General features: G+C 54.1%; 8 protein-coding genes across 8 annotated transcripts; 4 read left to right on the forward strand and 4 right to left on the reverse strand.

Moving 5' to 3' along the window:
- Nucleotides 1-235: 235 nt before the first annotated feature.
- nip1 (translation initiation factor eIF3 core subunit c) lies at nt 236-2929 on the forward strand (the record flags this gene model as incomplete). The annotated part of the gene is made up of 3 exons (XM_056656070.1): nt 236-584; nt 652-2782; nt 2857-2929. 3 exons carry the CDS (start codon nt 236-238, stop codon nt 2927-2929), a joined length of 2553 nt encoding a protein of 850 aa, XP_056511683.1.
- Nucleotides 2930-3803: 874 nt separating this feature from the next.
- Nucleotides 3804-4662, reverse strand: NUU61_005489 (ESCRT-II subunit protein SNF8; the record flags this gene model as incomplete). Its single annotated transcript, XM_056656071.1, has 2 exons — nt 3804-4116; nt 4190-4662. 2 exons carry the CDS (start codon nt 4660-4662, stop codon nt 3804-3806), a joined length of 786 nt encoding a protein of 261 aa, XP_056511684.1.
- An 893-nt stretch (nt 4663-5555) lies between these two features.
- NUU61_005490 (60S ribosomal uL30 domain-containing protein) lies at nt 5556-6580 on the forward strand (the record flags this gene model as incomplete). Its single annotated transcript, XM_056656072.1, has 3 exons — nt 5556-5797; nt 5887-6063; nt 6121-6580. The coding sequence occupies 3 exons, from the start codon at nt 5556-5558 to the stop codon at nt 6578-6580; spliced, it is 879 nt and encodes a 292-aa protein (XP_056511685.1).
- Nucleotides 6581-7353: 773 nt separating this feature from the next.
- On the reverse strand, nt 7354-8605 carry NUU61_005491 (TDA10 family protein; the record flags this gene model as incomplete). The annotated part of the gene is made up of 5 exons (XM_056656073.1): nt 7354-7511; nt 7578-7693; nt 7752-7775; nt 7835-8337; nt 8453-8605. 5 exons carry the CDS (start codon nt 8603-8605, stop codon nt 7354-7356), a joined length of 954 nt encoding a protein of 317 aa, XP_056511686.1.
- Nucleotides 8606-9248: 643 nt separating this feature from the next.
- mfp (putative peroxisomal multifunctional beta-oxidation protein (MFP)) lies at nt 9249-12301 on the forward strand (the record flags this gene model as incomplete). Its single annotated transcript, XM_056656074.1, has 7 exons — nt 9249-9404; nt 9462-9689; nt 9748-9856; nt 9923-10012; nt 10070-10457; nt 10511-10919; nt 10973-12301. 7 exons carry the CDS (start codon nt 9249-9251, stop codon nt 12299-12301), a joined length of 2709 nt encoding a protein of 902 aa, XP_056511687.1.
- A 551-nt stretch (nt 12302-12852) lies between these two features.
- NUU61_005493 (E3 ubiquitin-protein ligase) lies at nt 12853-15264 on the forward strand (the record flags this gene model as incomplete). Its single annotated transcript, XM_056656075.1, has 1 exon — nt 12853-15264. One exon carries the CDS (start codon nt 12853-12855, stop codon nt 15262-15264), a length of 2412 nt encoding a protein of 803 aa, XP_056511688.1.
- A 522-nt stretch (nt 15265-15786) lies between these two features.
- Nucleotides 15787-17482, reverse strand: NUU61_005494 (uncharacterized protein; the record flags this gene model as incomplete). Its single annotated transcript, XM_056656076.1, has 3 exons — nt 15787-16143; nt 16274-16745; nt 16827-17482. The coding sequence occupies 3 exons, from the start codon at nt 17480-17482 to the stop codon at nt 15787-15789; spliced, it is 1485 nt and encodes a 494-aa protein (XP_056511689.1).
- Nucleotides 17483-18640: 1158 nt separating this feature from the next.
- NUU61_005495 (MDR family MFS transporter) lies at nt 18641-20696 on the reverse strand (the record flags this gene model as incomplete). The annotated part of the gene is made up of 7 exons (XM_056656077.1): nt 18641-18962; nt 19029-19082; nt 19135-19200; nt 19257-19446; nt 19507-20300; nt 20364-20497; nt 20568-20696. The coding sequence occupies 7 exons, from the start codon at nt 20694-20696 to the stop codon at nt 18641-18643; spliced, it is 1689 nt and encodes a 562-aa protein (XP_056511690.1).
- Between the last annotated feature and the right edge of the window lie 824 nt (nt 20697-21520).

Raw genomic sequence — 21520 nt, forward strand, 5'->3', positions numbered from 1 at the left:
TCTCTTCCTTATTTTGGTATTCAAATCCAATCTTTATTCCAGTCCATCTAGTAGTGCATAGTCAATGGTCAATGGTCGCGACGCCTTATTGTTCGAATACACGCTAGTCCGAATCGGGATTAGCCAGCCCCTCGCTTAAATTTCGTGTGTGGCTCGCCGCTCTCTCTCTTTGATCGTCTTCCACACCGGATTTCAACGCCTTTTCCCGGCTTTTTACTCCCCCAGATCCGCAACCATGTCGCGTTTCTTCTATCGCGGTGGCAGCGACAGCGAGTCCAGCTCGTCGGACGAGGAGGAGGATGTCTACAGCGACCGCTCCGAGGAGGAGCAGGAAGACAGTGAGGAGGAATCCAGCGAGGAGGAGACCTCGGAGTCCGAGGACGAGGATGCCGACAAGGAAGCTGGTGGTCGCACCGGTGCCAGCAACTTCCTGAGGGATGTCTCGGACAGCGAGGAGAGCGAGGACGAGGAGAAAGTGACGATCGTCAAGAGTGCCAAAGACAAGCGGTTGGAGGGGCTCGAGAACACCATCCGACTAATCGAAAATGCAAAGAAGATCAACGACTGGGCAGTTATCTCGACTGGTGAGTTCTCGTGGAGAATTCCGATTGCTTTCTGTGTAAAGCCATGCTAACATGGACGGTGTCGTAGAATTCGACAACCTGAACCGACAAATCGTCAAGGTCACGCAGTCGGGCCCGACCCCTAAGATTTACATCAAGGCCGTTGCCGATCTCGAGGACTCCGTCACCGAGACTATCTCCAAGCAGAAGTCTTCGGACAAGAAGATGAACGCCAGCAACGCCAAGGGCTTCAACGCCGTCAAGCAGCGAATCAAGAAGAACAACAAGGACTATGCTGCCCAGATCGAGAAGTACCGCGAGGCCCAGGATGATTTCATGCTGAGCGAGGAGGAAACCGAAAAGCCTGCTCCGGCCCCCGCACCCAAGCCCACCAAGGTGGAGCGCATCCAGAACCTGGCCGCTGTGGCCCCGTCGGCCGGGGATGACGACGGCTTCGCAACCGTCGGCCGTGGTGGCAAGACCCTGCAGTACACCCCCGAGAGCATTCTGAAGCACCTGCGTGCTATCGTGGAGTCGCGAGGAAAGAAGAACACCGACCGCTCTGAGCAGATCCGCACTATGGAGAAGCTCCTGGAAGTTGCCCAGACTCCCTACCAGCGTATCCGCGTCTACCTAACCCTCATCTCCACCCGCTTTGACCTTACCGCCAGCTCCTCCGCCAACTACATGGGTGCCGATCAATGGAAAAACGCCAACCAAGAGTTCTCGACCCTTCTGTCCGTCCTGGAGGTGAACCGCAACTTCCTGGTCAGCGAGGGCGCTGACGAGTGGGAGGACGACGAAAAGCAGCCTCAGGTTGCCCCCGACCAGACCTTCCTCATCCCGGGCAGCATTGTCTCGTACATTGAGCGGCTGGATGACGAGCTCACCCGCTCCCTCCAGCAGATTGACCCCCACACGGCCGAGTACATCGAGCGCCTGGGTGACGAGCAGCAATTGTACAACAACATTGTACGCACACAACTCTACATCGAGAGTCTGAGCACTAGCGACAAGAACGATCCTCGCCAGGACAGCGCGAACCGAGTGGTGATCCGCCGTCTGGAGCACGTCTACTTCAAGCCTTCGCAGGTTGTCTCCATTCTGGAGGATGCCACATGGAAGGCCACACCCTCCAACCTGGACTCCGCTGTTACTCCTCGTGCGAAGACGGGCGATGTCACGGATCTCATCCAGACTCTGTGCAACTATCTGTTCCAGTTCAGCGATGGTATCATCCGCGCCCGAGCCATGCTGTGCCAGATCTACTTCCTCGCCCTGCACGACCAGTACTACCGTTCTCGTGACCTGATGCTTATGTCTCACCTGACTGAGAACATCTCCAACTTTGATGTCAGCACGCAGATTCTCTTTAACCGCACTCTTGTTCAGATTGGTCTGTGTGCCTTCCGCGCTGGCCTTATCTACGAGGCCCAGAACACCCTTGGTGACATCTGCGGCAGCGGCCGCCAAAAGGAGCTGCTCGCCCAGGGCATCATCCTCCAGCGCTTCTCGACCGTGTCGCCAGAGCAAGAGCGTCTGGAGCGCCAGCGCCAGCTGCCCTTCCACATGCACATCAACCTTGAGCTGCTCGAGTGCATCTACCTCACCTCAAGCATGTTCCTCGAGGTGCCCCTCATGGCCCAGACCTCTTCCGCTCCTGAGATGCGGCGTCGGATGATCTCCAAGACCTTCCGCCGCATGTTGGACTACAACGAGCGCCAGGTGTTCACCGGTCCCCCCGAGAACACTCGTGACGGCGTCATCATGAGTGCCAAATTCCTCGCCGCCGGCGACTGGAAAAAGGCGGCGTCGATGCTCGCGTCGATTAAGATCTGGGACCTGATGCCCCAGGCCGACAAGATCAAGGAGATGCTGTCCCAGCAGACCCAAGAGGAGGGTCTGCGCACCTACCTCTTCACCTACGCCCCCTTCTATGACAGCCTCTCGATCTCCTCGCTGGCCGGCATGTTTGAACTGCCCGAGAAGAAGATTGCCGCCATCATCAGCCGTATGATCTCCCACGAGGAGCTGGCTGCCGCCCTCGACCAGGTCAACGACGTTATCGTTTTCCGCAAGGGTGTCGAGCTTTCTCGCCTCCAGTCCCAGATTGTTACCCTGGCCGACAAGTCCATGAACCTTCTCGAGGCCAACGAGAAGACCCTTGAGCAGCGCACCCAGGGTATGGCCAACGCCTTCCAGCGCGAGCAGGGGCCCTGGTGCCCGCGGTGGTCGCGGTGGTGGCCGTGGCGGTCGTGGTGGTGGCGGTCCTCGGCTGCCAGGCGGCCAGCAGGGTCGCCGACCTGGTGGTCAGCAGTTCGGTGGTGGTGCATTGGGCGGTGCAATCAAGGCTTAGGTTCTTCTGATGTAATGGCATGTCTTTTCTTTTCTCTTTCTCTTTCACTGTCTCTTTTTTCATAGCCCATGTTTCCTCGTGCCGTTTCTTTTTCGGAATGCGAGTCGACACCCCCACCATCCCGTTCGTGTCTATTCGGCCTCGTGTTCTTTCTTGTCCGGAAAAATTGTGCTTTTTACGTTTTCTTTTTTAAATGGAGGGGTGTGATCTAGATGATTTTCATGCACGGAAATGACCAAGAATCAAGAATCTTCACAATCAGTTATTCATTATCAACGGCCTCATGGAACTAGGGGGCTGATTATAGTCTGTAATTCTATTTATAATCTGCTTCTATACTGGAAACCATCCCACCATGGGCTCTTGCTCGAGAGTGGCCCTTCCAACTCGGACTGCTTGGTGGTGACATATGAAACCCCTCAGTTGGCTAGCAATGAAGGCATCCCTGTCCAGCTTGAAGGTCGATCCTATCTGCATGGCTTCGGATTGGCCAGCCCACGGCTCCAGGATGCTGATGTTGTTCTGTGCTGCTGAGGTGATTCCGGGCCAGTTGCCATGTATTGAAAATTTCCTATACCCAAGTAGAACCATGAACGCGGTTGGCAAGAGATTACTTGCAACAACTTCGGTTGTCCGAAGTGGTCATTCAGTTCATGTTGCGCTGCCTTGTCAGGCATTATCTCGCCACCCGTGGAATGCTGTAATAAAGACGCGTTAGACAGTTAAAAAAGCCATGGGGGAGATGGGGTAGTTACCAAATGATTCGTTCACCATGCAGAGCAGTTGCTCAGCTTCAGGTGGTGGATCAAAGACATTGGCCAGCAATATGTTGTTCTTAAAATCAGAGGGCAACAATAAGAAATTATGCCTATATGTGGACCATTCTATCCACTATCATCGAGCAGATTTTGAGGTGACCAGTATTCTTTCTCCGGGCCCTGGGCATCCAACCACACCAGACCATCGGCAAGGAGATCATCGATGACAGTCTGCGCACGAGCCTTTTCCCACTTGAGGTTCAGCCGCAACATCGAAACGCTCACGTATCCAAGGACTTGGATGGCTTCAAGTACAGCGGCCTGGTCAGTATTCAGCTCCTTGGGGATCGACCGGATATACTGCTTGCTGCCGACGAGGATGATGGAAAAGCCAGAGCCAAGAGGCTCAAGAGATCGGACTGCGCGTAGTATATCGTCGCTATTAGAGGATTAGCAATGAATGTGTGCAAAAACTAAACAAGAAAAAACAATGAGTCTTGCTCAAACCATACTCGGTGACTTCCAACCCACTCCCGATCGCCTTCCCCTTCCCGACTTGCTTTCGACACTCTTTCACACCGATTAACCCGCCGTTCTCGCTGCGTGTCTCCCGACACAGTTCCACAACTCGGACCGCAACCTCAAAATAGAAGTCGTTCATGTCCCCGCCGAGGATTTGCGTCCAGAAACTGCCGCCCTCGCCGAGTCCACGACGGCCATTCTTGCCCTTGACGTTGCTGGCCGCGAGCGGGTCCACGCCGATGGTGTTGCACATGCGCGCAAACTCGGCTCGAAATGTCGGGTTGGATTTGATATCAGAGCTATGTTCTAGGGCGAATGTATGCAGTAAAGATTGGAAAACCGAAAGCTGGGTCTGGAGGGAGGCAAGATGTGTAGAGCGTAGGTTTGCGCCATGAGTAGCGTAGGATTGTGTTGCTTGGTTGCGGTTCGCAAAGGCTCCAAGGCCAACACCACGACGTGACATATTGCGGGGTTTTCTGTGTTCTGGCTAGATGATCAGGAGTCTCCAGATTGAGCTGCCTCGATAGTTATCGAGGGGAGATGAGGTCATCTGACGGGATCCAAGCCCTAATCGGCGATAAGGGCTGGTGGCCCAACTAGGTTAGCGTGGTTTGCATAAAAGGCTAACTATTATAGGTTAGCGCACCCACACAACCGAATTCTCTTTTCCTCTCTGCCTTTTTGCTCGAACTTCTCTCCCGACAACCTCGCCGACCAGCCAACTCGCCTCGACGGACCTTCACAATGGCCTCGACTAACGCGTATGCTTCCCCTTGAACCCCCTCTGACTGATTCAATCTCTCGAGATTGTGAGGTTCCAGGTATAGTCGTCCTTCTCGCTGGAGATGCTACGGTTGTCATGCACGCCGCTGAGCACCAGCTCGATCCTTCCTACGTCCTTTTCCCTCCTTTGCATTGATCTCGTATACACTCGGTGATCGGTCGAACGACTTGCTGGGGTGATGGGAAGAGGGCAACGGAGTCTTGAGGTTGAAAGCTTTAAGCCTTCTCCTCCAAAAGCATTGTTGTCAGCTATCATTCTCTGACACACCTGATGTGGTAAAAATATCGCGTGTCTCTGGAGATGAAGAGCGTCGACACATACTTCCTGGACATTTGTTCGGGGTGTTGTCGGATGAAGGCGAAATGGACACGCTGCGGGTCGTTGTGTTTCAGACCTCATGCTGAAAAATTGCACGAGTTGATTCCCACGTCAATCCCCACTGTCCTGGCCCTCACTGATCAAAGAGATTTCGTCGAGTTTTTTTTTTCTATAATATTTTGCCTTCAGTTGAGAATGTGGCGCTATATGCTGCAATTCTTGCACTCGGCGAATTGTCTTTTGTCTATTTGATCATGCGGACGGACTATACTAACCTCAACAGCACCGTTCCCACCAAGGACCAGGTCCTCGTCCCCGAGACCCTCCTCAAGAAGCGCAAGAGCCAGGAGCAGGCTCGCGCTGAGCGCCGTGCCGAGGCCGAGCAGAAGAAGAAGGTCGGTTTTTTCCCCTTTCACATCTCGCGACCCCCTTCCCTCATCAACCTGATGACAACAACCAACCACGCGACTAGACCTAAGGTCAATGCTGTCGCTTCGTTAACCATCTTTCGGGGCTGATACTTTGTTGATGCCACCTCTTAATGTGTTATAATTCCACATGATGAAAACTCGCATGCTGACTGAGTTTCTTCCAGGCCAACAAGGAGAAGCGCGCTGTCATCTTCAAGCGTGCCGAGTCCTACGTCAAGGAGTACCGCGACGCAGAGCGTGAGAAGATCCGTCTCTCCCGCGCTGCCCGCCAGGAGGGCAACTTCTACGTTGAGGATGAGCCCAAGCTGGTCTTCGTTGTCCGTATCAAGGGGTATGTTTACACGTCAAGCTGCCTTTTTACTTGAGTCATGGCTGACCATCCACACAGTATCAACAAGATCGCTCCCAAGCCCCGCAAGATCCTCCAGCTGCTCCGTCTGCTGCAGATCAACAGCGGCACCTTCATCCGCCTCACCAAGGCCACCCAGGAGATGCTGACTATCGTCAACCCCTACATCGCCTACGGTTACCCCAACCTGAAGAGCGTGCGCGAGCTCCTGTACAAGCGCGGTTACGGCAAGCTCAACAAGCAGCGTGTTCCCCTGACCGACAACCAGCTGATCGAGGAGCACCTCGGCAAGTACGGCATTGTCTGCATGGAGGACCTGATCCACGAGATCTACACCGTTGGCCCCAACTTCAAGCAGGCCAACAACTTCCTGTGGCCCTTCAAGCTGTCCAACCCCAACGGTGGCTTCCACTCCCGCAAGTTCAAGCATTTCGTTGAGGGTGGTGACACCGGTAACCGTGAGGAGAACATCAATGGTCTCATCCGCCAGATGAACTAGATTGTTTCACTCTGATCGGAATCGTGGCTGGCGGGAGGGGGCGTTTGCTAGCGAGCGCTCCTTTTTCCAAAAATTCTCTTTTCCTTCTAAAAACAAAAATGATACGACGTTCTTGTCTTGGGTTGTTTGTACAGCACGGGCTGTTTTATCTTTCGAGTCAATTATTAGCGATACGATGGTCTGGGGTTTCCGGTAATGAAATGCTTCAAACAACCCACAATCCGCATACTTATGGGATACACCTATTTCGTAACTCGTAAGAAGTGGTGCAGCTTGAGCCAACAAGAGCTATATTGTACTTCATGGCTGCGACACCATTATGGTGGTTGGTTTAGTCTGATGGCCCGAAGTCTGGTGAGTTGCAGCGATCAATCAGTCGGCATGTCCCGAGATCCGAGTACCAATTACTCAAGGATCATTCGCGAAGTATATTAGCAAGGGCCACGAGATTTTATTCCTCAATTATTTGCAAGACCTATTTGCTTGTTGAAATTGATCTTGCAGTGAGAATGTTGTGTTCTCGCGAACTATATATATCGCGAGGTCCCACCAAACTCCCTCTACATGATGGGAGCAAAACCCCACAAATTCGATATGCAATGGACCAAATAGTCTCAAAATGGCTCCAGAATAAGTAGTGGAGATTTATTTATCCCGACAGGTCCCTGAAAAAGCCAAAACTCTGCTCTACTCTCACTAAGAGGTGCGTTCTATATACATACTGACCTACTGACAGCTTTGTAAGCTTTTTCCTCGTGAGTCTAGGAATATAGTTAGATTTGTAGCACATCTTGAACCCTCCGGTTCTGGTCTACCACCAGACGGAGCTGTCTCCCTTGCCAGTCGGACTGCAATGCCGACGGGTTGTGCGGGGAGGGCTTGAAGGCACCATCGCGAAGGGTTTCGGTGAAAAGCTCGTAGGAGGGATAGTCTGAATGATCGAGTTAGCTCGCCCTGTTTGTAGTTATAGCCTTCAACCAAGAGAAGAGACACTCACAGCCATCCACGAAATGGTTGACTTGCTCTTCGGTCATCCCGGTGCTCTTGGTAGCGCGGAGGTTGCGTTCTTGTTCCTGGCGCCAGTCATAGACGAAGTGAAGGTCTTGGGCATCGCTAGAAGTGATAATTTAGCAGACAAAAAAAAAAGAATACAGATGAAGTGAGAACATACATATGGATCAAGGCGTCAAGCTTGCTGCCAAGCATGTTAGCCGGGTATTCTTTCTGATATCCCAAATAGCTGGGAGCACCAACTCGGTCAAGGCATCATATCCCTTCAATGCCTCATTGACTGTCTGAACATCCTCAAACTTCACATGGCCTAGTCGGCCCCGGTATTCGCCTGTGTCCTTCTGTCGCACGGCAGCCTCCCACTTGGCGCGCAGGGTCTGTTCATCCCAGGCGCGGAACCCGACACACCAGCCTTCGAAAATGACGACCTTGACCTTTTTCTGTCCATCGGCATTGACGACCTCCCATATTGATGAGGGAACTCGGTCACCCTGTCCCTCGAATGCAGACTTGTCGTATTGCGGGACAGCAGTGAGTTGTTCGGCCGCCAAAGACGCGAAGACCTGCTCACCGAGAGCGAGATCGTGGGTCGAGGGCTGGCCGCGGTGCTGGAGAAGCGGGTTGCTCGGATGCGCCTGGGCGAGAGCAACCTGGTCGGCGTTGGTAAGATAGATATCGTCGAGCGACAATGTTACAACAGAGAGCGAGTACGGCTCGGACCGGAGGGCGTGCTGGAGCGTCGAGACCTGGGTGAGTGGTTAGTAGAGCGAAAGTCTGGGTGTTTGAGGGCAAGGCCGAGCTCGACTGGAAAGTTCCCGAGGCATTGTCGGTGCTGGACCCAGTTCCGATCAAACTGCTTACCAAAACGGTTTTGCCGGCGCCCTGCACGCCATTCAGTCCCAGGAAGAACGGCGGGGTATTGCCCGTGCCCGAGTGTCGCTCGGTATGGACGCGAAGGCGCTGCAAAAGGAAGGGGATGCAGTGCTGCGACTTGTCGTCTACAATCTCGGGCATGTTGGGTTCTTGTCAAGAGAATAAGATACTTGGGAAGTGTTTCCCTTGGGCCATGACTTTACTTGACTACGGAGAGTTCTCCGATCGGCAGAATCTGGGGTTCCCGTGATTGCTCCCCCGCGAAGAGAGTTCAGCCTGTACGTTGAGCCGGGCAATACCTCCCAGACATATATATATATATATATATATATATTTGGTGAGAAATCGACGGTCAATGATGAAGCTATTCGAGTGAGCCGATGAACAGAAGATAATTCGAGGCACATGGCAATGACGTTGTATGTCACATGTCTGAGTCAGCACGGTACTCGGTTACGGGAGACAAGTAGATGATATTATATTCGAAGAGTATAGTGAATAGCATAGTGAATAGCATAGTGAATCACATAGCTAATAAGAATTAAAAAGTAATCCTCATAATTCTGGTCCCACACCTCCCCAGAGCAGTCGGCATGTGAAGCGGGTGCATCTGCCATGTAACAATACGCTCCGCTGTTACCGCTGGCTCAAACGTGCCGAGGTCCCCCGAGCTACCGAGCTGCGCTTTAAACTCCCCTCTCGGCCTTCATCTTTCTCTCTCCCCAAAATACCCTGAACTAGGACATTTTTCTGTTTTCTGTTTTTCCCATCACGCACAACAGAAATGTCCGAGCTGCGATTCGATAACCAGACCGTCGTCGTCACCGGCGCCGGCGGTGGCCTGGGGAAAGCATATGCTCTCTTCTTCGCCTCAAGGGGCGCAAATGTCGTCGTGAACGACCTCGGTGGCTCTCACAAGGGTGAGGGCAAGTCATCAAAGGTAGGTCCGGCTCTCCCGATCTGCGTAGACACTCGACTGACCCCCTGAATCATACAGACCGCAGATGTCGTCGTTGATGAGATCCGGGCCGCCGGCGGCAAGGCTGTTGCCAACTACGACAGCGTCGAGAACGGTGACGCCATTATTGACACGGCTATTAAGAACTTTGGCCGTATTGACATCCTCCTCAATAACGCTGGTATTCTGCGGGATATCAGCTTCAAGAACATGAAGGACGAGGACTGGGATTTGATCAACAAGGTTCACACTTATGGCGCATACAAGGTGAGATCCCTCGGCTCCTCATACATAGTACTTGATATTGATGTGCTGTCTCTGCTAGTGCGCAAGAGCTGCATGGCCGCACTTCCGGAAACAAAAGTTCGGTCGTGTGATCAACACCGCCTCGGCGGCCGGCCTGTTCGGCAGCTTCGGTCAGGCTAACTACTCGGGTAAGTGCGGTGATCACCCGCCGGTGTTCAAAGGATGGATGAATGAAAGCTAACAGATTACCCAAGCTGCCAAGCTCGGCCAGGTTGGCTTCACCGAGACCCTGGCCAAGGAGGGTGCTAAGTACAACATTCTCGCAAACGTCATTGCTCCCATTGGTAAGCCTAAGAACAATATACCACTGTTGCAGATCAATTTCGCTAATTCCAAACTAGCTGCTAGCCGCATGACGGCTACCGTGATGCCGCCCGATGTCCTGGAAAATCTCAAGCCCGACTGGGTGGTTCCTCTGGTCGCGGCCCTTGTGCACTCGTCCAACACCACCGAGACGGGCGGTATCTACGAAGTTGGTGGTGGCCATATGGCCAAGCTGCGCTGGGAGCGTGCCAAGGGTGCCCTCCTGAAGACCGATGACTCCCTGACTCCTGGCGCTATTGCCCGGAAGTGGAACGACGTGAACGACTTCTCCAAGCCGGACTACCCTAGCGGCCCTGCCGACTTTATGGGTTTCCTGGAAGACGGCCTGAAGATGCCTAGTGCTCAGCCGGGACAGGAGCCCGACTTCAAGGGCCGTGTTGCTCTGATCACTGGTGGCGGTGCTGGGTATGTATCCCCTCTCGATATGGATTTAGTCGAGCTTTGCTAATAATTCCCAGTCTCGGTCGCGCATACTGCTTGCAGTTCGCCAAGCTTGGTGCTTCTATTGTTGTCAACGACCTTGTCGACCCTGAGCCGGTCGTTCAGGAGATCAAGAAGCTGGGCGGCAAGGCCGTTGGAAACAAGGCTTCTTGCGAGGATGGCGATGCTGTCGTCAAGAGTGCGATTGATGCTTTCGGACGCATTGATATCCTGGTTAACAACGCCGGTATCCTGCGCGACAAGGCTTTCACCAACATGGACGACAACCTGTGGAACTCGGTTGTCAACGTCCACTTGCGTGGTACCTACAAGGTGACCAAGGCCGCATGGCCCTACTTCCTCAAGCAGAAGTACGGCCGCGTGGTCAACACTGCAAGCACCAGCGGTATCTACGGCAACTTCGGCCAGGCCAACTACGCTGCGGCGGTAAGTTCATTCCCAGCACTGATGCTTACCCATATACTGATATCATTGCCCAGAAACTCGGTATCTTGGGTCTGTCCCGCACTCTCGCCATGGAGGGCGCCAAGTACAACATCAAGGTCAACACTATTGCTCCCAACGCGGGCACCAACATGACCCGTTCCATCATGCCCGAGGAGATGGTCCAGGCCTTCAAGCCGGACTACGTTGCCCCGCTGGTGGTACTGCTCTGCTCCGACAACGCCCCGGAGCCATCGACCAAGGGCCTGTTCGAGTGTGGCAGTGGCTGGTTTGGCCGCACTCGCTGGCAGCGCTCCGGTGGCCACGGCTTCCCGGTGGATGCCAAGCTGACCCCCGAGGAGGTGGTTGCCAAGTGGAAGCAAGTTACCGACTTCGAGGACGGGCGTGCTGACCACCCGGAGGATGGCCAGGCCGGTGCCGAGAAGGTCATGGCTAACATGTCTAACCGCGCGGGCGGCGATGCCTCGAGCGGCGAGAATGAAATCCTGCAGAATATCGAGAAGGCCAAGACATTGTCGACTGATGGCACTTCGTTCGACTATGTGGATCGCGATGTGCTTCTCTACAACCTTAGCGTGGGCGCCAAGCGCACAGACCTGCCCCTGGTCTACGAGAACAATGAGCACTTCCAAGCACTTCCTTCTTATGGTGTGATTCCCTGGTTCAACACTGCCACCCCATGGAACATGGACGACATTGTGAAGAACTTTTCGCCCATGATGCTGCTCCACGGTGAGCAGTACCTGGAGATCCGCAAGTTCCCAATCCCCACCGCTGCCAACACCTTGACGTACCCCAAGCTCGTTGATGTCGTGGACAAGGGCAACGCGGCCCTCGTGGTGGCGGGCTACACCACCAAGGATGCTAAGACGGGCGAGGACCTCTTCTATAACGAGTCGACCATCTTCATCCGCGGCAGTGGTGGTTTCGGCGGCTCGCCCAAGCCCACCGCCCCTCGTCCCAAGGCGGCCATTGCTGCGTACAAGCCCCCGCAGCGCCAGCCTGATACCGTCGTGGAGGAGAAGACCTCCGAGGACCAGGCCGCGCTGTACCGTCTGAATGGCGACCGCAACCCGTTGCACATTGATCCGGATTTCAGCAAAGTTGGCGGTTTCAAGATCCCGATCCTGCACGGGTTGTGCTCGCTCGGTGTTTCGGCTAGGCACGTCTTCGCTAAGTACGGCGCCTACAAGAACCTCAAGGTTCGCTTTGCGGGTGTCGTGCTGCCGGGCCAAACCCTCAAGACCGAGATGTGGAAGGAGGGCAACACCGTCCTCTTCCAAACGACTGTTGTTGAGACCGGCAAGCCGGCCATCTCTGGCGCAGGTGCTGAGCTGCTTGAGGGTGCCAAGGCTAAGCTGTAAAAAAATCTATGGAATCGGCGATATCCCGTGGCATGTTGAGCCGACCCACTCGGATTCAGAATGTGGCTTCTTGTTTGTATATACATACTAATGTTTTGTTACTTTGCCCTGTGTGTTTCATTTTTATTATGAGATCAATGAGATCAGTTCATTTTTGTGCTGGTATTCACTGTAGAGTGGTCGGTCTCGAACCCATTTCTCACCCTCGCATGATGCATCGGCCCCACGGTATGCGAGATCGATCGAGGTCACAACGCGAGGGAGGTGAGATATGCGAAAGAAAAAGTATAGAGCGCAGACATTCTAAAATTAGGAAGAGAATGAGAGTGCGAGCGTGAGTACTCCGTATATATACGCTCACTTGCCCAGTGATTGATGCCTAGTCGGTGTCTTATGTAAACGCCTCTCATCCACCCGTGGACCCTGGCATTCTTTTCGATCCCCCAAACATCCTCCAACTCATTCGATCCTTGAATCTGATGGCCCCTCTCCAGTCTCCATGACACCCTCACGACCCGAGGATGTAGCAGTGTCTCTCACTCAGCGCAAAAATGGTGCTCTCGTTGCCGGTTCCCAGCTTCTCCAGATCCTCCGCATCTCCCCCACGCCCCGCCGACGCCAACACGCCCGCACCGCAGCCCCGCCAATACCAAGCCTCCGCGTCAGGCTCGTCCACCAGCTCCTCGTCGAGCCGGAATGTCTGGAGACCCCCGGGCCTGGGCGGCCAAACCGGCTCGTCTTCCAGCAGCTACTCCGTCACTCTCAGCGAGGCCCTCCGCAATAATCCCTTCGGCAGTACGCGTTCCCGAGACGCCAGGAGCTCCATCCCCGAGGCGGGGGCTCAGCACCAGGAGCAGGAAGAGCTGAATGCCGCACTGGAAACCCTCGCGCGCATCTTTCCGGATGTGCGTATCGAGGTGTTTCGGGAGTTGCTGGTGCGGTTTGACGGCTTGAGTCGCTTACAGGTCTGTGTGGAACAGCTGCTCAGAAATAAGGAGGAGTGGGTTGCTGGCCGCTGGAATATCTCAAAGGGCCAAAACGGAGAAGAATCAGAGTATGGTGGCGATGGCGCTGCCCACCGTAACCATCCAGCTGGGAATGACCGGGGCGGCTCTGTTCCGGACTCGGAGGGGGAGGAGAGCTTGATCCCTCCCGAGGAACGGTTCCGGTCGGAAGAATACAAGATCTCTGTTCGAACGGCGCTGTCTAAGGAATTCAGTGGTCTGAATAAGAGTACCATCGAGGGTGTGATGGCCGAGGTGAACTTCAACTACGCGCGCGCGAGAGTGACGCTGCAGGATACCTCCCGACGAACATGGCGTGCAACTTTGACCAACATCATGCCGTCGTTCAAGCGGAAGAAAGACCGAGATGAGCACCCGTTGGTGGTGTGGCAGCGCGGCGCAGACGGAGAGCTGGTCCCGCGGCTGAAAGAGACCGGGTGCAGCGAGCTGGATAGCGAGCTACATGAAATGTTGCTGGCTCCAGTGTTGCGACAGAAGCGTGAGGATCAGGAAGACCAGGACTTCCGCTTGGCTTCCGAGCTGAATGAGAAAGAGGCTACGGCGACCGGCGCTCTTTACGAATGCGAGTGCTGCTTTGCCGATGTGACCTTTGAGCAGATCGCAACATGCTCGGCCGATGCCCATATTAACTGCTACAACTGCATCCAGCGGACAATCCATGAGGCGCTCTTCGGCCAGGGCTGGGGCAAGTCTGTGGACTTGGAGCACTCGACGCTCACATGCCTTGCGCCGCTGTCCGTCGGGTCTTGCGATGGGTGTCTTCACCCGCAGGTTGTCCGGCGGGCAATCCTGCTCAACACCGCCGGTTTTGAGACATTTCGCAAATTTGAGGATCGCCTAGCCTCAGAGGCGTTGCTCAAATCGCAACTGAAACTCATTCGATGCCCTTTCTGCTCCTACGCCGAGATCGACCCGGTCTACCACCCTTCACCCCGCGGCGTTCGTTGGCGCATTCGCCGCGACGGGGGGTTTATCCCTACGATTCTGATGACGGCCTTTCTCCTTGATATGGTGCCTCTGCTGATGATCCCGTTCTTCATCATGCTTCTCCTCAAACCCGCAGTCGTTAAGGCCATCTTTAACAACTCTATTCACCATATCTGCCTCAAAACCCGTCCGAAGCGATTTAGCTGTGCCAGCCCTTCCTGCCGGCGTGTCAGCTGCATGACGTGTAAAAAGCCGTGGCGCGATCCACACGTGTGCAACGAGCCGATGTTGCTGGACCTCCGCGCCACCGTCGAGGCTGCGCGCACGGCTGCCGTGAAACGCACGTGTCCTCGCTGCAGCCTCTCCTTTGTCAAGTCTTCCGGCTGTAACAAGCTGACCTGCGTCTGCGGATATTCCATGTGCTATTTATGCCGAACGGCCTTAGCCCCGCCCCCTCCTGTTTACCAAGGGCATTTTCGCCGGTACCCTCGCCGCCGTCGCGTGTGTGGTCGGGCGGCCTACGACGGGCCCGCCGATAACCACGGCGACCACCCTGGTGGCGAGCAAGGCGCTGGCGCAGCTCCCGCCCAGGAGTTTGAGCCGGAAGGCTACAAGCACTTCTGTGAACACTTCCGCATCAACCCCGGGTCCCGCTGCACGGAATGCACCAAGTGCGATCTCTACCAGGCCGAGGATGAGGAAGCCGTTGCGCGCCGCGCGGGCGAGAAGGCCGAGCGCGAGTGGCGCATTCGTCAGGGCGTAGCCGGGGATGACAATACCGCGTCTGCTCTCGGTGTCCGCAACGTCAACCTCGACCTTTCTTTCGGCACCGAGGGCAAAGCTTCCAAGCGTCGCGCCTCGGCCTCGCCGTGGGACCTGCAACTTACTGCATCGGGTAGGCCTTTGGCTTACTGGTTCGGCGATGTGTGGATAGAAGGCCGATGGAAAATCGAGGGCCAGGCTTTGGTCGACTGGGTCGTGGAGCGGGTGATTGTTATCGAGGATGTGTGATGCATGGTCCTCGATGCATTACTCTACCTTTCTCCTCTTTGCTTTTGCTTCGTTTCTTTCTCTGGCTGGTTCTTTCTGTGATCTGGACGGTACTGGTTTCGGCGTTTTCTCTGTGTTCTTTGAGGCCTGGCTGGTGTCTCTGTGATGGACTTTTCGGTGGATTTTCTTCATTGCTGTGGCTGGATCTTCGGACGACGTGATGACTTGATATGACACTCTCCTTTCATTCTTGTTTCTGGTGGCTGATACGGGGCATGGCCTGCCGCTGTGATGTGATGCTATCACCCTCTTTAATTGACGACTTGTTTGAGATCTACCTGTGGTTTAGGTTGCCATGAATTTTCATCTTCAATTGCCCATCTCAGCAATACACAGATAAAGTCATAGATGTGATCGAAGTGATCCAAGAAATAAGAAAAACACAAATGCATCTTTCATATACATCCCCTCTGCCCTATAATCAACAGAGCCAAGGCACATAGCCCCGAAAAAGAAAAGAGAAAGTAAAGAAAAGAAGATGATCTAGTATCCCGGATCCTGATCACACAAATGCTTCGGACTCTTAAACCCACCCATATTAGCCGCATTAATGAAATCTTTCGTCTTCTGCAGATCACCACCACAGATCGGCCCACACCACACGGGCCGGCTGTCATGCCCGTACGGCTGCAGGATGTAATCCTTGAGCTGGTAGTCGGCGTCGACGGCGCCGCCGATGTCGCACACGGGCACGGTGAAGATCCCCTCCCAGGAGGCGCCCTGTGAGCCCGGGTTGGCCCACGAGTTGGAGAGGGCGTCGGAGGCGCGCTCGGAACCCTTTTCGGCGGTGTAATCGTAGCCGGCGACGTTGTAGGCGTCGAGGGAGGAGTTGATGATGTCCTGGTTTGTTAGTATATCATCAATCACATCACATCGCACCCATACCATATCATACCATATACCATATCATAGGATAGTACGGCATATATGGTACGGCATATATGACACATATCTCTGATGGCAAACTCACCTCAATCTTCACCCCACTAAACTCATTCTTTCCCAACTGATCCGCCCCCGGCGGCGACGCAACCCACCCCCACTGATGCGACGTCGTCGAGATCACGTCGTTCTCCTGCCAGTAGTAGAGGTACCACGCCTTGCCGTCGCGGCACACCGATGCCTCCCACGGGCCACCGCCGATGCCCTGCGCGTCGCCGCAGGCTGCGCCGCCCATCACGAAGATCTTCTGTGTGCGGTACAGCTGGTTGATCGCGATGCCCTCCAGCATGTTGGTCATGGCGTCCGTCACGGCGTTCTTGTCGACACCTGGGTACGCCAGGAACGCGCCGCCTGAGATGTACGCGCGGATGTCGTCGTCGTCGTAGGTCTTGCCGCTCATTAGGTCGTTGTTGGCGGATGTGAAGGATTTCAGGGAGTCGGTGACTACGCTGCCGAGGATCTTGCCTAGGTCGGCGGATTTCTCGAACGTGTCGTCTTGGCTGGAGAAGATTCATGGGTTAGTATATGTATATGTGGTTTGTTGGGAGTATGGTATGGTTTATGAAGAAGAGGGTACGTACTGCTCTCCCACTGCCAAGTTCGCTGCTCCCACTGCTCCCGCCAGCAGAGCAGACTCGGCACCCGCAACAGCCGCAGCTTCAGGCCCCGCAAGGCCCGCAAAGGCAGCGCCAATCCCGACAACAGTAGCGACAGCATTCAGCACCTCCTTGAGCGCCGTGACGCTCTTATCGTCCTTGTCCTTGTAGAAGGTCGTCGCCCACGAGTCCTTGGAGAGAGCAGCATCGAGCGCCGAGACAGTAAACGCCTCGCCAATCCCCTTGAAATACATGTGCAAGCGGTTCACAGACTCGAGCACGTAGTACGCCGGCCGGATATCGTCGCCGCGGTCGTTCAGCACGCGGTTGTCGCACAGCTGCAGATCGCAGTCCGAGTCCGACCCGTCGTCCCGGCATGTCCAGTCCGGGTTGCCCATGGCCCACTGCCCAAAGGCACCCGCGAAGCCGGCGCTGCTGCCGGACATCAGGTCGCCATTGGCGTTCCACCAGTTGTCGAGCCAATTTCCGGTTTTTTTGTCGTCCCAGTCGCTGGTCTTTTGGTTGTAGAACTGGCCTACTGGGCCGCAGCGTTTGTATAGATGTGCCGGGCTTGAAGTGAAGGGTGCGCCTTGCACGACGGGTAAGACGGCGAGGGCCGTTAGTGTGAGTGTGGGCAGCATTGTGGAATACTGAATAGACTGAGTATACTGAGTATCCCGTGTGGTGTGGGGTTGTTGGTCGTCAACGAACAGACCCAAGGATCAATCAGGTCGACTTCGCAACCACAGCTGCAAGTGTGTCCTAGGAGTGAAGAAAAAAACAGAGGATGATCACCTACTGGCCCCGGAGGAGATCCCGATCTATTTATCCTCGCAGAACAGGAAACCCATCACGGATCCTGCAGAGTATATACCCAGGCACGGAACTAACCCTAGTAGTAAATTCGTCTTTTCAGCTCCGCCCCACAGCCAACCCAATGAAGAGACTGTATATCATCAGCTGTCCAGCAGCCACAAGCTCGCTCCAGAGACATGCCAGGAATCTCCCATCGCACCCACTCTCCGAGTTTGGGTAGCGTCGACAACGTACCCATCCTCACTGATCGACAGGGCCTTAGTGAAATCGAGTATAGTTCCTGACGCTAACATTCACTATAATAGGCGGGCTTGTAGGCTGTGGGGCCACTGTCACCCCGCGCGCATTGTAACAGGCTGCTAACAAAAGGATGAGCACGCTTGGCAGCCCTAATGAGAGGGTAGACGAGCGTTTGGCATTCCCGTTTTAGGAAACTGGTGTGGTGTTAAAGGAGCATCCATGTCTACTGCGAGTAATCTTGTGCGAGAGAGCCCTATTCTATTGCTAAAAATAAATACTGGGGGCCGAACGGAGGTTTGATATGACTGAATTGAAAAAAAATAAGACTTTGGTTGGGATTTATCTATCTCGTGTTCCGGTTAAGCCTCCCAGTGCCTGTGTCTTTGTCTTAATTTTGGCCCCATCACCAGAAATCCCGGTCAAACTAGACTTACCCATGATACTGCAGCATGTTACTGCAGTACATTTGTTTCTGGCAGGACTAGATGCTTTGCTATATTTATCCAAAAGCCTGGGTCACTGACTGATTTGGCGACGGAGCTAATGCCGCATCTTGAAGAGTTGAGATAGGCCGACAGAGGGAATGAGAGCATGACTTATGACTTGGTCTATTGACCTACCAACTGAACAGAAATAATCAAAATATTAACATTATTTATGGTATTTGTTGGGCGACTCTATTGTCTATGTGATTCTTGTCTACCCTTCTAATGCCCATCTCTCACTAATCACGAAAAAGCCACTCAAGACCCCCGCTTCTCTTCATCCAACTCCCCATTGACTCTTTTCTTCCCTTCCTCCTTGAGCGCTTCATCATCAGACCGCTTGAGGCCCACCTGCGGCATCAACCAGCCCGCCAGGAAAAAAGCGAGCGCTGCAAGTGCCGCACCGATGATGAAGATGATTCGGAATCCCTTCTTGTATGCCGGGATCAGGACGTCGCGCACATGCTGGGCGTCGTCTGCAGACAAGCCTGACAGATAGGTCTGCGGGCTGGAGAGCAGAGAGCGCGATTCGGACTCGTCGAGGTTCAGCGTCGAGATAGACGAGGAGACGACGTTGTTGCTGGGATGGTCAGCGGTGTCACTAACAATGCCGCACCAAAGAAAAAAAAAATTCAATGCTTCTTACATGATGGTCCCTGCAATGGCCAGACCCAGTGTGCCGCCTAAGTTGCGGACGAAACTGGTGGTGGTTAGTTACAAGCAAGAGAAGTACGTAGGTCGTGGCTACTCACTTTCGGAATGAGGTGACCACCGCCATGTCGCGTCGGTCGACACCCGCTTGGACTGCGATGAGGGATCTGCTTGTTATCAGCATGTGCCATCGCAAAATATTTCGGCCACGCAATGGACTTACGGCTGCAAGGTATTCCCCACTCCCACACCAGTGAGAATACCGTATCCGATCTGCTTGCCCACACCCGATGATCCATCCAGCGTGGAGAAAAGACCGAGTCCAGCGGCCCAGATGACCCAGCCGAAGAGAATACATTCTCGGTAGCGACCGACCCAGTGCACAATCAAACCAGAGGCAGTGCTGCTGACGGCTGTGAGATTCTCATTAGCATCACAATTCTCATCAGGGTGGATGTGGTTATATGACATACTCTGCATCAGCGTGATAGGAAGCAGCATTGCACCCGCCTTTACCGTCGAGTACTCAAACACCAGCTGATAGAAGGTGGGGATATAGTACACCTGGACCAAGAAGTTCCAGCCATTAATGAACATGGTCAAACAGGCGCCGTTGACGATCCGGCCTTTGAAGATGTGCATGGGCACCAGAGGCGTCGACGCGCCCTTCCACTGCCACATCACAAAGGCAACCGAAACAACACAGCCGACAACAAGAGTCGCAATAACATGCGCCGAGTTCCACTCGTACTCGCCGCCACCCCAGGTCAGCCCCAGCAGCACGATAGACGTGCCACCGAGAGCCAGGAGCGCGCCAAAGAAGTCAACCGCTTTCAGCTTGACTTTCCAGTCGCCCGTGACCTTGCGCAGCGGCATGAAGAACAGCACACAGAATGTGGTTAACGCGGTCAGCGGCAGGTTCAGACGGAAGATCCATCGCCACGAGTCGTGCGAGATGGATGCCAATGCACCACCGATGACCGGACCGATGCCGTTCGCGATGGCCACCACGGCACCGAGGATGCCCTGGTACTTGCCTCGCTCACGCAGAGGGACCACGTCGCTGACAATCATCTGCGCCACGGTCATGAGCCCGCCGCCACCGACACCGGTGAATGCCCGGAAGACGATCAGCTGCGTGACGGTTTGCGCGAGCGACGCCGCCAGGGACCCGAAGAAGAAGATCGCCAGCCCAACAAAGAGGACGAGCTTCCTAGACCAGATGTCCGACAGCTTGCCATAGAGAAGCTGGAAGCAGGTCGAGGTCCTACATTGGGTTAGTGAGACGAACACACCAAAAGAAAAACCAGGCCAAGGTGCTCCAACTCACACAAAGTACCCGCTGGCAATCCATGAGGTCTGGTCACTGGCGCCTAACGCGTTCCCAATGATAGACAAACTGGCGGCCAGGGTGGTTTGGTCCATCAGTGCCAGCAGATCGACGCTAGAGCACGCCAAAAAGATCTAGCGCCGAGAGGGTTATATTAGAGACCGCTCAATGGGTGGCTGCTGTTCTAGCGGGAGTATAACATACCGTGATAATGGTGCGTTTGGGCACATAATTGGTTTGTTCATTGAAGACTACCTCTGTCTTTCCCACCGTCGAGACATCCGAGTCCTCGACGGATGAATTTGCCGGACTGTTTGCGAGAACCCCGGGCATATCGCGTGCTGAGTATACGAGTTGAAGAGAAAGGAAAACAAAAGAAAAACTCGGGACCAGGATACACGCAAAATTAAAAAAAAAAATTAAAAATTAAAAACAACACGAAAAAGAACGGTCAGGGGGACCCAGCAAGCCCAGCAAATGGCCCAAGATCCCGGGACTTCATCTCGGTATGCGGAATCGACGATCGACATCGACCCATCCCGGAGAAGAAGAACCTTGACAGAAGATCTGCAGTCCCCGAGGTTTAGGGTTGGCAAACCTGCTCAAACACTCTCAAGGTACTCAGGCCCTCTCCTTCTCCCCTTTTTTTTATTTTTTTATTTTTTATTTTTCTTTTGCGAGGACCTGGCAGGCAAAGTACTGCATGATTTACTTTTGATTTTTCTTGTCACTTCCTTCCGAGGACCTTGACGAGCGCCGATCTCGAGAACAATCGGGGGATCGGAATTCTAGAAACATTACTGGGACTGATCCATCAGATACCACCATACCGAGGGGATTGTCGATCCTGCCGTTTTCAATGAAATTCACGTTTTTTTTTTCTTTTCTTTTGCGTGACAAAGTGCATTTGCCTCGAGGCGATCAGGGTCCGAGACAAATTGGATTAGTTGGACCTCGATGAATCCCGAGATCGCTTCGTCGCGCTACCCAGTTCCTCTCAGTGGAGTTTTTTTGTCTTTCTTTCTTATTATTTTCTTTTCTTTTCTTTTCTAGCGCTTGCAGCGTTCCCCTGTGCCTGGTGGATCCCCTCTCCTCCTCCCCTCTCTACTACCGTATAGCATAAAAACCAGGGATTGTGGGACCACCTGGAGTAGATC

This window comes from Penicillium alfredii (assembly GCF_028826965.1).
Source record: "Penicillium alfredii strain IBT 34128 chromosome Unknown utg000007l_segment0_segment0, whole genome shotgun sequence".
In the NCBI taxonomy this organism is placed as follows: Eukaryota; Fungi; Ascomycota; class Eurotiomycetes; order Eurotiales; family Aspergillaceae; genus Penicillium; species Penicillium alfredii.